Source organism: Ambystoma mexicanum, chromosome 14 (genome assembly GCF_040938575.1).
Source record: "Ambystoma mexicanum isolate Mex_15411 chromosome 14, UKY_AmexF1_1, whole genome shotgun sequence".
Classification (NCBI taxonomy): Eukaryota; Metazoa; Chordata; class Amphibia; order Caudata; family Ambystomatidae; genus Ambystoma; species Ambystoma mexicanum.
In genome coordinates, this window is record NC_090940.1 from 404,081,792 (window position 1) to 404,097,361 (window position 15,570).

The 15,570-nt window shown below is 47.8% G+C and overlaps 1 protein-coding gene across 3 annotated transcripts in view; it reads left to right on the forward strand.

The window, feature by feature from the left end:
• The window catches only part of KNSTRN (kinetochore localized astrin (SPAG5) binding protein), a 566,595-nt gene that overhangs the window by 412,100 nt on the left and 138,925 nt on the right, over positions 1–15,570 (forward strand). For all 3 annotated transcript variants that reach the window (XM_069637536.1, XM_069637534.1, XM_069637535.1), the window contains exon 7: positions 14,197–14,258. In XM_069637536.1, coding sequence (XP_069493637.1) covers positions 14,197–14,258 — 62 coding nt within the window. The remainder of the gene's footprint in view (positions 1–14,196; positions 14,259–15,570) is intronic.

The following is a 15,570-nucleotide window of genomic DNA, read 5'->3' on the forward strand; positions in this document are numbered from 1 at the left end:
CAGTCTTATACGCCTCTCAGAGCGAGATCGGGCAATCTACTGATCCTTCGTTGTTTTCGAAATATTCTGTCTTCTTTTCCAGTTCCTCCGCAATTTCAGGGAGACGTAGGTGATGTGTGTTCAGGCGCCAGTTACGATCCGGACCACGGCAGGAGTTCTTCATGGACAGTAGGAGCGGAGAGTGGTCCGAAATACCCCTTGCGAGGAATTCAGCGTCGAGGAGCCTGTGATTTATTCTGCGGGGGATGAAGGCATAATCGATCCTGGAGAATGACTTGTGAACGCCAGAAAAAAAGGAAAACCCAGCCTCATTGTTGTGGAGTGAGCGCCATGTGTCCGTCATTCCCAGAGCTTCAGCGAACATGGCGAGTGATGTGGGGGCAGGGCAGTTACCTGATCTCCTGTGAGATCTATCGACTGCAGTGTTCATCACTTCATTAAAGTCCCCACCAATCACCCATACATCGGCCTCGTCTTCCAGTAGCAGGCTCTGTAGTTCGGAGAGCAGTTCTTTCGTCTGTGAGGGGGGGCGGCATAAATTGCAGCGAGGCCCCATTTCTCGCCCCAGATGTCAGCCAGTATCATAACATAGCGGCCCCGGGGGTCGGTTTTGACCTTCCTAACCTGCAGGGGGACTCGCTTGTGGACGAGTATCATCGTGCCCCTAGCTCCTGTCGTGAATCCGGCCTGGTAGGTGTGAGAGTAGTTGGATCTTCTGAAGAAGTTAGTGCTTGTGCCTAGCAAATGTGTTTCGTTTAGAAGGGCAATGTCCGGCGAGTAACGGTTAAGGTACTGGAGCACCAGTCTTCGCTTTATGCTGGAGCCGAGGCCGTTAACGTTCCAGGAGAGCACGGTTACCTTGTTGGAATTCATTCTATCTGCGTGGGTCTCTTATCAGGGCATCTGGGAGGATCAGTGGCGGTCGTGTACTTTTGGGAGGTGTGCAGCGCTGTACTTTCGGGGGAGACATCTGGGGGTCGTCTCGTGTCGGTGTATCTGCTGCCTGGATGATGATTGTGTCCGCGGTCGGGCCCATAGACAGTGCTTGATTCCTTTGCCAGCGTTTTCTTGTATTGTGCCTTCTTGTCTCTTGATTCTGTTTCTTTACAGTCCTTAAACTCCCCCCCACCCTGTACTCCCCCCTCCCCCCAACTGGGAGCACCTGTCACCCAAACATTAAACCTATAACTTTATAAACTTCTTCGGGATAACCCGGCTGTGATAACGCGCACGCCGCATTAGGGGCGGCGGCCGCTAAGTGAGCACTCCCATTCTATCAATCTGCAGTTTGGTCCCCTTAGTACGGGGTCTTCATCCCTTTTCTGTAGGGGTCCTCGACGCATCGTCGTCCGCATTGGTCGGAGAACGAGGGGGCGAGGGTCTCCCAGTCTGAGGCCGCTGTGTGGGCGGGCCCGATGGCACACGCCTCCCGCTGGCGTCCGTGAGGACTTCGGTTTCAAGCCAGTCCCATGCATCTTTGGGGTTGTAAAGCAAGTGAGTAGCGCCCTCATACTGGACTTTTAGCAATGCCGGGAAGAAGAGGGCATATTTGATGGATAGCGACTGGAGCTTCTTCTTGACGGAGTCAAAAGACTGGCGGGCTTTTTGGATTTCTTTCGTGTAATCGGGATAGAAACCAACCTTGTAGCCGTTGTATGTGATCGGGCCGGCGGCCCTTGCCATTTGTAGGATCGCGTCGCGGTAGTTCAGTAGACGTGCGATCATTGTTCTGGGCGTGGCTCCCGGTGTAGGTCGGCCGGTGGGGACTCTGTGTGCCCTTTCCACGGAAAAGAATTTGGATAGCTTCTTAGGGGCAAAGACATGGGTGAGCCAGTCTTCTAAGAAGAGTTCTGCGCTGGGGCCTTCCTCCTTCTCTGGTATACCGAGGATCCTGAGATTGTTGCGCCGCGCCCTCCCCTCACTGTCCTCAGCGCGATTTTCCAGTTGGGTCACTTTTTGGGCAATCGTGGTGAGCTGCTGTTCCATGCGGTGGACCGCGTCTTCAGTGTCAGACACCCTCTGTTCCACCCTGGTTGATAAGTTGCGGAGGTCTTGGTGTATAAGGGACATCTCAGAGGATAGGCCACCCATTTTAAGTTCCAAGGATGTCCTCGTGTCCCCAATCGCTTTCATAAGGTCTGAGAAAGAGATAGATAGGGTCGCAGGGTTCTCCAGGGTTGCCCACTTCTTCTGGGGGCTTGGGCTCGCGCTGGGTAGGGGCCCCTGCGGTGTAGAGGTCCATCTTGCTCTGTAGCGTTTGCTTCTTGGTTTTCTCCTTTCCCATGCTTTTGGTCGAGCGGCTCTGTTGTAGCAGGGATCCGGGTGCTCCATGTACGCGCACTGGGGTTAAATGCAGGGTCGGGAGAGGTCCTGTATGGGGCAGATGATTGTGTATAGGCTGTGTAGGGTGCACACTGCGAGCCTCTGCAAAAGTCACGTTTAGGGTGGCAGCAGCGCCGTCGCTGCACGTGTCAATCTCGCTTGGTGGCGTGGTAATGGCTCGTCCCTATCACCGACAAATAGAGTGGCCCCCGTGGTTCCCGGGATCTTAGCCAAATTGCGTAGGCGTCTCGTGGGGAGGACCATGCCCCTGTTCATCCGCTGCTGTGGGGCTGACCAGTGTCTATCTTCACTGCATAGGGTGGCCCCCCGTGAATTCTGCGGTTCCAGCAATGGTTTAGGTCCCCCAGGGGGGGCCAGGGCAGTTCCACAGTCCGCGCCAAGTCCTGGGGTCCACCGTGGACAAGGGGGGGCTCACTTGGTTGGGAGGAGAGGAGCCTTTCGTCCCCACACTCCCAGTGTCGTTTTGCTGCAGATATGTCTCGTGGGCCGTGACAGCGTTCTGAGCGCTGGTATGGTGCTGGTCTATGGCGCAGCAGTGGCCCTCGCGGGCTCCGTGGTCTCTGCAGCAGGCTAGTTGCAAAAAGGGCCGCGGGGGGGGGAATAAGGCAAAACATCCACCCCCCACACACGTGTACCTTATTGCGGATGTATCCGTTTGCAGCGTGTCCTCCCTCAGCGGGGGAGCGCAGCTCGCGGCTCTCCCTGCCGCGCTGCCGCTCGACCCGGGTGTTGCAGCCTCGCTGATGAGGGGGGGGGGAGGAGACCCCAGGGGAAAGGCTGGCGGTGCAAGCCCAGGCCACGAGCAGGCCCGCAGAGTGGCCCCCAGGTCTGTCAGGATGTGGCGAAGCGTTTCTCTCGTGGATCGGGAGGGGTGCTGTGCGAACAACTCCGGGTGTTTCGGCCCCGGACCGTATCTCTGCGTTGTCCCGAGGGTGGAGAAGGTGGGGGGGGGCCTCAGCGGCCGCTCGTCGGCGCCAGGGGAGCGCTGCGGGGTCTCGTTTGCAAGCCTCCGGCCACAGCGTTCTCAGCGTCTCGGGGGGGGGAGGGGCGATCAACTTCTCCCACTCGCGCCGCGATGGCCGCGGGTCATCCGCCAGCGGTCTGCAGGCTGGTTCTGGCGTCCCCCGCTCCGGTTCTTCTCTGAAGTGCAGCGACAGCAGCTCCAGTGGGTCCGCTTCCGCTGGTGGGCGGCTGAGGCGGGATTAATTCTCGTAAAGGGAAGAAAATTCAGAGGATAATAGTAGCGGCCGCTGGGAGACGATGTATTTAGTTCCGCATGCGTCGCGCGCGCATGCCAGCGTCCGAGTTCCTGAGACTGCTCGGCCTCATGGCATCCTGCATTCTTCTGGTGCCAGAGACCAGGTTGCGGATGAGATCTTTGCAATGGGCAATCAAGCTCCAGTGGTCTCCTTCCTGCGGCAGGATGTCGGACCCTGTTCAGGTGACGCCCCGGTCGCCCAGGACCTTCTGTGGTGGGCCGTCAAAGGCAATCTGATGAAGGAGGCCCCATTTAGGCTACCCTGGCCGGAGGTGACGATCGTGACGGACACATCCCTCAAGGGATGGGGAGCTCATGCCAACGAGTTGACAGTCAGCGGTCGTTGGTCTCCGTCGGAGTCCAGACTCTATATCAATCTGTTGGAGCTGAGGGCCGTCAGGCTAGCCCTGAAGGCTTTTCTGCCGACTGTGCGAGGAAAGAGTGTCCTGATTCTAACGGACAACACGGTGGCCGTGCACTACCTCAACAAAAAGTGGGGGCAGGGTCACTTCCTCTGTGCAGGGAGGTGATGCAGCTCGAGTTCTGGGCCATCCAGCAGGAAGTTTCGATCTTGGCTGCTCATCTGACCGGAGACGACAACGAGAGTGCGGACGCTCTGAGCAGGCAGAGCACGATCTCTCACGATTGGGAGCTGGCTCAGGAGATTCTCCTGGAGATCTTTGCTCTTTGGGGGACCCCTCAAGTGGATTTCTTCGCCTCCAGTTCTCAACCGGAAGTGCGAAAGGTTCTGCTCGCGGGAATTTCCTCCAAAAGGAGCCTTAGGATTCTCGTTCGTGGTGGAGTGGTCATTCCCACTGCTGTACGCGTTTCCTCCAGTCCCCGTCATCCCGCAAGTACTGCAGAGGTTAGAGAGGTTCGGTTCCCGGATGATCCTCATTGCTCCGCCGTGGGCCCGGAGGACGTGGTACCCGGGCCTTCTCGACTTGTCCATCTGCCCTCCACGTCGTCTTCCCTACCGAGACGATCTGCTCTCGCGGGATGGGGGGGGGGGTCAGGTTCTCTATCCAGAGGTCAGATCCCTCAACCTTCACGCTTGGCTTCTGAAAGGTTGAGGTATAAGGATTGGGACCTCCCTGAAGACGTGTTGGAGGTGTTGCTCTCGGCCAGACAGCCGGCAACAAAGTCTCTGTACCGTTGCCGTTGGCGTAAATTCTGCGACTGGTGCAGAGTTAAGAATGTGGATCCTTTTGAATGTGACATTCCCATGGTTCTGTCTTTTTTGCTTTCTTTGGCCCACAGGGGCTTGCAAGTGGGTACCATTAAAGGTTACCTGGCGGCACTGTCCATATTTAAGCGCTCGTCCGAAGAATGTTCCTATTTTAAGATTCCTTTAATTGCTCAGTTTTTGAAAGGGCTCACTAATGTGTTCCCTCCGTCACCTTTTCTGGTGCCAGGTTGGGATTTGGATCTTGTTCTTAAGTTTCTTATGGGTGCTCCGTTTGAGCCTTTGCATTCTTGCCCTTTGAGACTGTTAACTCTGAAAACTGTGTTTTTGGTTGCGGTTACTTCCGCTCGCAGAGTGAGTGAGTTACAGGCACTTTCAGTTAAGCCACCCTTCACTGTGTTTCATAAGGACAGGGTTGTCCTTCGATTTCGTCCTTCCTTTCTTCCGAAGGTGGTTTCGGAATTTCATTTGGGCCAGAAGGTTGTTCTTCCGGCATTCTATCCTCCTCCGCATCCTGGTAAGTAAGAGGAGAGGCTCCATAGGCTTGATCCTAGGAGAGCGTTGAGCTTTTATATTTAACGCATGTCCCGGGTCAGAGTGGACGATCAACTCTTCATTGGTTACGCTGGAAAGCGTTTGGGACAAGCTGTGACGAAACAGACTTTGTCTCGTTGGATTATTTTGGCTATCGCCGAGTGTTACCCCTTGGCGGGTAAGGACCCACCGGCTGGCTTGCGGGCCCATTCTACCAGGGGTATGGCTGCATCTACTGCCCTGCAGAGGGGTGTTCCTATTCGTAACATCTGTGATGCAGCCACCTGGGCTTCGGTACATACTTTTGTACGTCACTACTCCCTCGATTACATCCGAGGACAGGATCTGGCCTTTGGCAAGGCAGTCCTTTATTCCGCAATTTGATTGGGCATGCTAAATTTGTATTCTAAATTCTTTCCCCACCTCCTTGCTTTGGTACTGCTTTGGGAGTCTGTCAAAGATATGGAATATGTCGGAGGACCCAATCCCCTCGAAGAACAAGTTACTCTCTTACCTGGTCACGTTCTTTCGATGGGTTGGTCCGACGTATTCCATATTGCTCGCTCCCTACCTTCCCCGCTGCAGAATTTCTTATGTGATTGCAGCTCACGTTTCCGCAAGGCCTTGTGTGTCTGACTGGCAGAAGACTGGTGTCACACGTTCTGGGGGGGGAAAACTACAACTGAGGCTACGGGCGTCGTGCTTCCTACTTATCACATCGGGTGACGTCGGCCGTCGGAGGAGGTCCTCGGGGACGGCGCATTGACGTCATCGACGCAGGATGCAGACGCCGAAAATTTTCCGAAGCAGCACAGCTGTGGTGATTACTGTCAAAGATATGGAAAACGTTGTCAGACCATCCCATTTAAAGAATGTTACCAGGTAAGAGAGTAACTTGTTCTTCTAGAAGTAAGCTACCCTTAAACTTGATCAATTCTCTGATTCAATATCCCAAATCAGCAAATTCATCGTTTCTCATCAACATTCTATGCCATGCCTTATGTCAAACCCACCCCGAGACCATCATTTGGGATGACCTCCCCCCTAACTACATGTATGAAACTACTTTATCAGCCATCAATACTGGCATTTACAGTTTGACCAAAATATTTGAGTCATTGGAGTTATAAACGGAACAACATGCCTTGCTATTGAATGCACTAGCGGCCAAATTAGACTGCCTGGCTTTTTAAACGATCCGTCGTACTAATGATTGTCTAAAGCATTCAAAAATGGACACTCCCTTGAAACAAAGTGAGTCAATATGTGGGGGATCTAAACCACTTGACTTTGGAATGGGTACCCAGACATGTGAAATACTAGAGGATTTGGTCAGATAAGCTCTTTGTTGCAGCAAAACACAGTTTGAGTCTAGCACAATTGTGATTATTGAACCTACAGCTGAGCAAGAAACAGCTGAGCAAGAATCAATCTGTGAAGAAATGGAGGCAGAACCACTTTTTTGAACTATTTCGATTAACGAAACGCAAATAAGGTTACGAAGAAAAATTAGCTCAAAACAAATTACACTAAAAACCAGCCAGCCGCTGTAAGAACAAGCAATAATATAGCTAAAAAATGCATTTAGTCACTTGCGACTCTGGCGCGTACTGTAGCAGCTAAACCACCCCCTGGGATGAACTGATGAACCTCTTGACATACTCTTAACTTGTCTCTCCCTCAAATAGATCCAATACACAAGAGTTTGCATCAATCATGGACACTGAAAGAATCTAGATGAGAGGAAACGTGCACCGTTGATTCTGTAGATGATTTCCCCAATTTCATTACTGGAGCAAAAAAGAGTGCGACTCCTGCATCAATCCATGAACATGAATCATAATCAAATCAACAGGGAATACCCCCAACTAAGAAATCCAGATAAACCTAAAAGACTGACCTCTCCTCAGGAAAGGGTTCGGATGGAGTCTCTGATCTGTCCCAAAAAGTCCAGAAATGACCATAACAATTCTAGTAGGCCCCCTTCCAATCGTTCGGACAGTCTAATAGTATAAATGATCAATAGTCAAAAAGTATATCCCTTCCCACACCAAACACTCTTAACTGCTTTTAAGACCGTACTAATTATAAAACGCATTCAATCACAAGATATTAAATACATAAGATTTATTAACAATTCCAAGATCGACATAGTGGAGCTAACAATTATTTCTCCGATTGTCAAGGAACTATTGTGCAACACAAAGGATGAACTTAGGAACCATGGGTTTGACCTACACGTACAAAGAAACACAAATACATCAAAGATGAGCCAGATAACCCATCACAGACATACTATAGCTGAACCTTATACTCAGAGATGCAAATACAGCTACTATGAGGCAGGCAACCCATTGCACCCACACTACCACGGACCAGCCACCGCAGCACAAATTTGAACCACTTTTCATAAATTGTGAGGGGGGAGTGGGCATTTATTTCAAAGTCTATTTTAAGGACCATCCCTCACGTCCAGGTCAGCAAAAATGGTGGTGGCTATCAAAAGCCATTATAAACACCAATCACACCAAAATCCATTAACGTCATGAGACAGTGCCATCTCGGAATGTGATAATGGCAGTATGGAACACCAGAGGGTTCAAACATTTACTCAAACAAGATAGAACAAACTCTATCTAAATTTGACATTATTAGCTTACTAGAAACGTGGATAACCTCACAACCCACATGGCCAAGCTATGACATTTCATGGATTCCGGCAATGAAGCAAGCCAAAGGCAGCCGGATGCAGGAATGATGAAAGCAGTGAACTTAGAATTAGGAATCAAGCTTGAGCCATGGGCTCCCCACATCCTGGTATTCAGTTCATTAAATTATCAGCAACAAATCCCTGTTTTCCCTTGGGTTCGTTCACATACAGCAATTCTAAATCTATATTGGAATTCGATGGCTATTTCAGATGACAGATTTTTCCAACTCATCAATCAAATGCTAGATCTCATTGCACACGATAACCAGATTCAAACAAAACTAGTGGTTGGTGACCTGAATATTAGATGCATACCAAATGTTAATAAAGCACTGGCAACGAGAGCAGAAGATGGCTTAATTTGATGACTCTAAGGAACTTCACAGGGGTAAACGACACTGTGACCAATGAGCTACATGGAAGAGATATTCGTCCTGTGCTATTTTGGATTATGTTTTTACCTCCTCTGATGATAACGCTATCCAAAGTGTTACTGTCATTCCCTCCTCATCTAGCGATCATAATATTTTGCAAATTATGTGACTGATGCCTGAGAGCAAGCCTCGCAAATACTTGAATTGCCCCATTGCACTCAATGAAGGCAGAAATAGAATAAAATAGTCCCAAATTAGAATCCCTCCCAAGACAACTTCAAACTGACCTTACCATCTCAGCATCATCGCCTACATACCCTGCTTACACGGGTACCCTTCAGCTTTTTGTTGAAAAATCCATGAAAGGATTCCAGCCTATGTTCAAACATAAACATGCTTATAATGCCTTCATTGACTCCTTTAAATCACAATTGTGTAGAAATATTAAGAAGCTCAAAAAAGATCCTTATAAAGATATTAAGAAGGAATGTGTGAGTCTCCGCACACACTACAAAAATGTGATTATACAATATAAGATCTATAAAAAACTTGATGGTGAATGTATGCTGGCTGCAATAATAAATCAAGTGCCCAGAAATGGGGCTTAGTTAAGGAGGGTAATCCTAAGGCATCTTCTTCCGTGATGTTGAATAGAGTAAGTGAACAACCTTGAGCCAATCACTTCTCAGATTTGTTCTGAAACTGCCCAGCCAGACCAGTCGACCTCAATTTCTGAAAACTGAGCCAGCCAAGTTAGTGTTTGACCGTACAGATATTCTCCTGCTAATTAATAAACTCAGCACTTCAAGAGCCCCTGGCCCTGATGGCCCTAAACTCCACACTGAAGCCCACTCTGACCAATAGGTGACCATCTTGGAAACTATATTTTGAAACATCTTGGCCACAGGTCAGATTCCATCCTCTTGGAAAGAGTCAGTCTTAATTCCAGTCTTTAAGAAGGGGAATCGAAATGATCCCACAAATAACCGTCCAGTTGCCCTACTGGATATCCCAGGTAACATTTTTGCAAGACTGGTACTGCGAGACCTTAGCGAATGGCTTAAAACAACTGCCCTGTTGGATCGTTATCTATCAGGATTTGTCAAAGGCTTGGGAACATCAGTTAACTTAATTTTGCTGTCTGCTATGAAGAGGCACGCTATCAGTACAAAACAACCCATCTTCCTAGCTTTTATAGATTTTAAGCAAACCTTTGACTGTCTCCAGAGACTTATTGTGGACTAAACTAATGGTTGCAGGTTGTCCCACTTAAATTTGAAATCTGCTGTATCAATTTTATTCAAATGCCTCTATTAGAATAAAACGAACTCAAGGCGATTTGTCTGAAGCGTTTCTAACTCACTGTGGTATCAAACAAGGCTGTATTCTAGCGTTTACACTTTTTAACTTCTATATTAGAGATATGAATACATTTGTAGACTTGCCTCGTTCATTTCCGCCTAAAGTTACCATTAGTCTGGTGTCCTGGCTGCTATATGCTGAGGACCTTGGCATAATTGACCAGACCCCTATAGTGCTTCAAAGGAACCTTAATGCTTTGGCATTATATGCAGAAAGCAATGGTCTAGTGATCAATATCCATAAATCAAATGTCTTGATAATGCATACTAAGAAGAGCAAGTCCACAAACCAGTTCAAGTAAATATGGTGCAAGTGGACAATCCATACTGTAGCAGTTAATATGGTGCATGAATTTAAACCCTGTCATATTCAGAAACCATCTCTTTCAGTATCCCTGCTGTCCTGTTTTCTACCAGATTACTCCCAATCATTCTTCTCCACGTCCCTCTGATAATTCCCAACCATCCAGTCTACCCTGATAAAACATCCAGTCTACCCTGATAAAACACTACCGGTCCTACAATTCCCTCTGTTCATTTCACGATCTCAGCTTTTCCTGTTTACCTCACAAACCCTCCAAAACCCACCCTTCCGAGATCACCAAAAACCCCTCTAATACGAGGGTCATAATTCTGTATAACACCTCTTCCCCGTCTTACTCCGCAAGAACTCACCTTTTCCGACACAAACAGTTTCTCCCGACACGAAAGACAATGGACTAATATGCAACCTGTTTACCTGACATGTCTCAACCCAAGGGTCAGGACAGTCAGGCAATTGACCATATTCACACACAGCTGACGTCCCTTTCTTGTCCCCACAGGGATAAAAGGTGGAGCAAAAGAGCACAGTATCAGCAAGGCAGACCGCCCGACGAGACAGCTGTCCAGGCCCGGCAGTTCAAGAAGAGGACAAAGGCGGCAAAGATCGAGAGGCTGACAAGGAGAGACACAACCTTGCCCTTCTCAACAAAACCCTGCGAAACCTCTGCAGAAGGAATCGTAAAACAGAGGACAATAGCCCAAGTTTCCTACAGCAGATGTCCACGGTACACCGAGTGTATCGACGCTGATAAGCCGGAGCGAGGGAGACTGCTGCTTCCATGGTACCGGCCTTGAATCCAGTTAAGAGGAAAGCCAAGTGGTTCATCACAGATGGTGAGTCGAAGGGGGAACCGATAAGAACTGGACTGTGGTGAAGTCGCAAAGTAGCAAGTGAGAGAAGTTCAAAGAACTTTAACATTGTTGAGGGGGAGACGAGCTGCAGAAGGGGACTGGCAACGTGTGGGTGTTGCTCTGAAAAACTCTGGTCAATCCCCATCTGGAGGCCATAGGAGAGCCGCCAGGATAGGTCAAAGTGGTCATGCAGGAGGTTAAGCAAAATCCCCCGTACAGTCGAAATCCTTTGACCTAAGAACTGTAAAGGAAGTAAGGGAAGTGAATCACGCAAACATTGAAAGCAAATGTGAATGAGAAGTTGGCAAGAGTGAACTCAGAAGAGGGACGCTGATGAAAAGGGGGCAAAGTCTAAAGTCACCCGAAACAGTGTGTTGACAAACGTGAACCCAGCTGAGGGATGTCCATGGTGAACTGTTTATGAAGACATTAAGATTGGTGAATGCTGGAAAAGCCATAGTGAATCCGGCAGAGGGAGGCTGGAAGCAGAGAGGGGTCTGCGCCTGGAAGAGGGCGACCCAGGGGTGAAGCCAACATCCAACAAATACATAGAACAGAACTTTGTGTGTGTTTGTTGTTTTGGAAACCTCTCAGGCCCTCGGAACAGGAGAACGAGCTACCCAAGGCCCTGATACTGAAAGAATGTTCTAGGGATTTGAGCCCAGAAGAAGGGGATCCCGGGGTGAAAGTTATCACCCTAAACCCACTGAAAGGGTACTGTTTTTGATTGCGGAATACGATTGGTGAAGGGTCAGTGCCCGGAAGAGGGGGACCTAAGGGTGAATCCATCACGCAAAGAATACCTGAAAAGGAACTTTGTGTGTTAGTTTACTGACCCTCCAAGGCAAGAGACTTTTGCTGAAAAGTGACTTGGCCGTCGAGGCTCTTGAGACTCTGAAACGGAACTGTCAGCTTGTGCTGGGAAAGCTGAAGTGTGAACTGTACTCCAAAGGCCCACATTATCCTGTGTAATAAAACGCGAGGAAGGGAAATCAGGCTACCGCATTCTGACATATTGTTTGTGGACACTTCTTTCTTTTCTTGAAAACTATCCCACACCCTTTTGTATTAGTTGTAAGGAGTTGGCAATAGGTTTTTCTTAGTCTACGCCCTTTTATTTAACACAACGCAACTAGGACCGCCTTATTTTCATTTGATGGTCGATACTTGCTCCCATCTTAGATTTAGGTTTAGATTTGGCGTTTTTCCAACCTGCATACAGTTTAATAAACACCCTTGAACTGTGATCACTTGTGTCTGTCTTTACTGTTGCCACCACAAGTTCCTTACACAGGGAAGTATACCAGATCAGAAGTTGGGATAACACTTTACTGTTCGGGCAGGGGAGTATACCCTAACAGCGAACTTTGAAGTAGTAGGCTTGGCATGGGAGAAAACCAGGTGGAAGTTGATGAAGTGCTGTGAAGTGGTGTTAACAAATTATCCTGCCAAAACTTTAATTGCTAAAGCAAAAATTGTTTAAAACTGCTGCAGAAATGTTCTATATCCTCAGAACTATTATGTTGTTGCAGAAGCATCCTGACAGAGACCATTTAGGGTAATACTGATGAACTAGGGAAACCTTGGTTTATGCCAAGATTGTTTTCAGTCTTACGATTACAAGTGGAACAGAAGGAACGGATCTATGATTATTGCGACAGCCGAAAATGCAGACTTTTTTTTTAACCCTTTACACCACATATGTATGCAGGGGGAGACCTCCCGCAGCCCCCCACATTATTATTATATTCTATTCCCCCCCACATATATATGTGGCGTAAGGGGGGGGTAAAAATAAAAGTCTGCTATTTCGGCCGTCGCAATTTTCAGGTCGACATTTTGGTACGATTCCAAAGGAACCTTTGTTGAACAATTCTAAAGTGTTGGAACTTTTGTTATTATGTTGGAGTCACAAAGAACGGTGTTAGAACTTTGTTACAAAATAGGATTTCCTTATTTCTTTTGGAACTGTGGAACAGAATCCTGCTTGAATCTCTGAAGGGAAATTCACCCAGATTAGGAGGAGGGACTATTAATTCAGTGTTATATTTTGTTGCCTTTGAACTGCTGTGCATTACCTTGTTGCATTACTGTATGTTTAAGTGTGTGTGGCAGAGTACTTTTGTTAGTGTTCCCTTTAGTTTATTTTAGACAGGGAAATCCTCATCAGGGTAAGGATAGTGGGGCCCGTTTGAGTTGATAAAATGGCATCTTTTGAAAAACCTTCACAAAGTTGTCTGCCTCACATTTCTGACCCCTTACACCAGCAGCACTCTTAACAAGTAGTCGCAAGAAGGGTCACATGTTAAACTATTATCACACAGTGGCTAAAAGAGCAATCCATGGATTTGACTGGCCCAATTCACTAGTGTAGAACAGTGACAACTGCTCTACATGTGTTGCTCTCCATGCAAGACGGAAACGTGGAGGAAGTTTCATGCCTTCATCAATACTACAGTCTGTGTGCATGAGTGGGAGGATTCTTCTGTGGGACAAGTCAGTGCTTCCACATCCCTTTTGTTAAGTTGAGAGATTTGGTGACACTCATCTTCCCCTATTTCCAAATACTGCCTTATAATCCATTTAAAGCATGTGAATACTTGAAAGCAGAATTGCAGCCGAAGAATGTGTACGTAATGTTTATTAATTGTTGATATATTTCCTACGTTTTCAGGAAACCTCCCACTCCTCAATCACCATACGAGTGAAAGTGTATGATACACTTTACAAATTCAACTACACAGCTATAGGAATCTCAAGGTGGGCTCCAGGGGCAGAGACTAAATATCTCCCCTTCGTTGGCCTTACCAGAGAATTCCAAAATGAAGTAGAAAGACTGTTTATCAAAAACCCTTAATTACTGCCACACCATTCTACAACCAGTATAATTCTAAAAACAAACTCCAGTCCTGGAATATGTGGGGAAATTGTGGGACACTGGGAGAAAACCAACGTTGTTTTCCTGGCGATATGACTGGATAGCCTTACAGGATGTTACCCAATTCTTATATGCCATCAGATGTTTTCTACTGCTATATCATTGGCTATAATGTTTACAGCAGAAAGAGGTGGTCTGTCTGTAGCAGTAGGATGTTGAATTTAGGCAAGATTTGTAGCCAATCTGAGGTGGTTCTAGGATCAAGGGTAGATTCTGCTTGCAATAATAAGCTGCTGTAGTTCGTTTTCAAATCATAATTGTATTTCAGAACCATGTATTTTTCACGTTAATGACTATCCCAACAACTGTTATTAAGTTACAGGCAACAGGATCCTGGAATCCCTCAAAGAGTCTGACAGGTGTCGAGCTGAGACCAAGGTGAGCAGCTGCTTGACAGAGGGGTATTCTTAAACTGAATTCTAAATTGTAAACTGTCTGAACTTATTTTGGGTTTCACAGTAAACCTTTCTCATATCAGTTGCATTCACTTAATTATTCCTTTATTTGCTAGAATTTGCTCAAATTAATATTGTATCGCTAATGTGAGAGACTTTACTCTATGAGGCAGCCTTACAGATCCTATCCAGACAATGTCACTGAGACAATAGACCTGCAGGCGATGGAGCAACGGAACAAGCTGTAATCATGAAGGCAAATGACGTCATGGCTGAGGCCAACACACAAAGGTGCATTAGACACAACGCACATACACATCCCACACACACAAGGACTAAGTCAAATTGCATGTAGACGCAAAGAAAATGCTTGAATCCACTAGGTTAGAAAACATATACTCTTTTCTATGCTGAAACACAAGACGCACGAGAATACATAGAAGGCTTGCTTAATGCAGAAAGTAACCAGAATGAGTGGCCATTGTGATGAATCAGTAATGCGTCCTCCCAGAAACCTGGCCTGGAACCCTTCTCATGTGGCCAGGGAAAGGCAGACACTTCCTGATCCCAACCCGGGGGTAGTGTACTGCGGAAGGACCACATCACAGACCAGGAAGACTGGGAAACCCCCCTGTTTAACTTTCCCCGTAATCCCACATTTTTGATGGCTGTTTGGGAATACAAGTCCCATAATCCCATAAATACTGGCACAAGGCAGAGGGTTGAAGAGTCAGGCTGTATTAGTACTAGTCAGGCAATTAAGTTTAATAGCCCATACCTGAAGGAACTTTAGCGGCATAAAAGGCCCCCCTCAGGTGCAGGCAATTGGAAGGAGCTGGACCTGTGGCTGGAGTTTGTGCAGTACTAGCAGAGGCAGACAGAAGGCATCGTGTTGGCAATCCAGGCATAAGTGGAAGACATCAGAACTTTGATGCAACTTTTACCTGCTTGTTCGGTGAGGGTCCTGTTCCCCCCTAACTCGCAGAGGCTGTGCAGTGGAAAGGCATGCAGAAAGGCCCCCTTTCCGCATGCGAGCCTCATTGCAGAGAGTCCTGTGCAAGAAGCATGTCTGAGACTTGATGCGAGGAGCTGTTGTAAAGCCGCCAGTCTCCGGAGTGAGAGGGGCTCGTTAATTGGGTGGCCGGACCAGAGACACTTTCAGCAAGGAAGTGTGTGGGTCCCAAATGAAACCAGAAGCATTACAATGTGCATCACACAGAGAAAGGAACACAGATGCCGGTGAGTCAAATCTGCCGTTCCGATTCCTTGCACAAGCAATGCCGTCAGCAGTATCC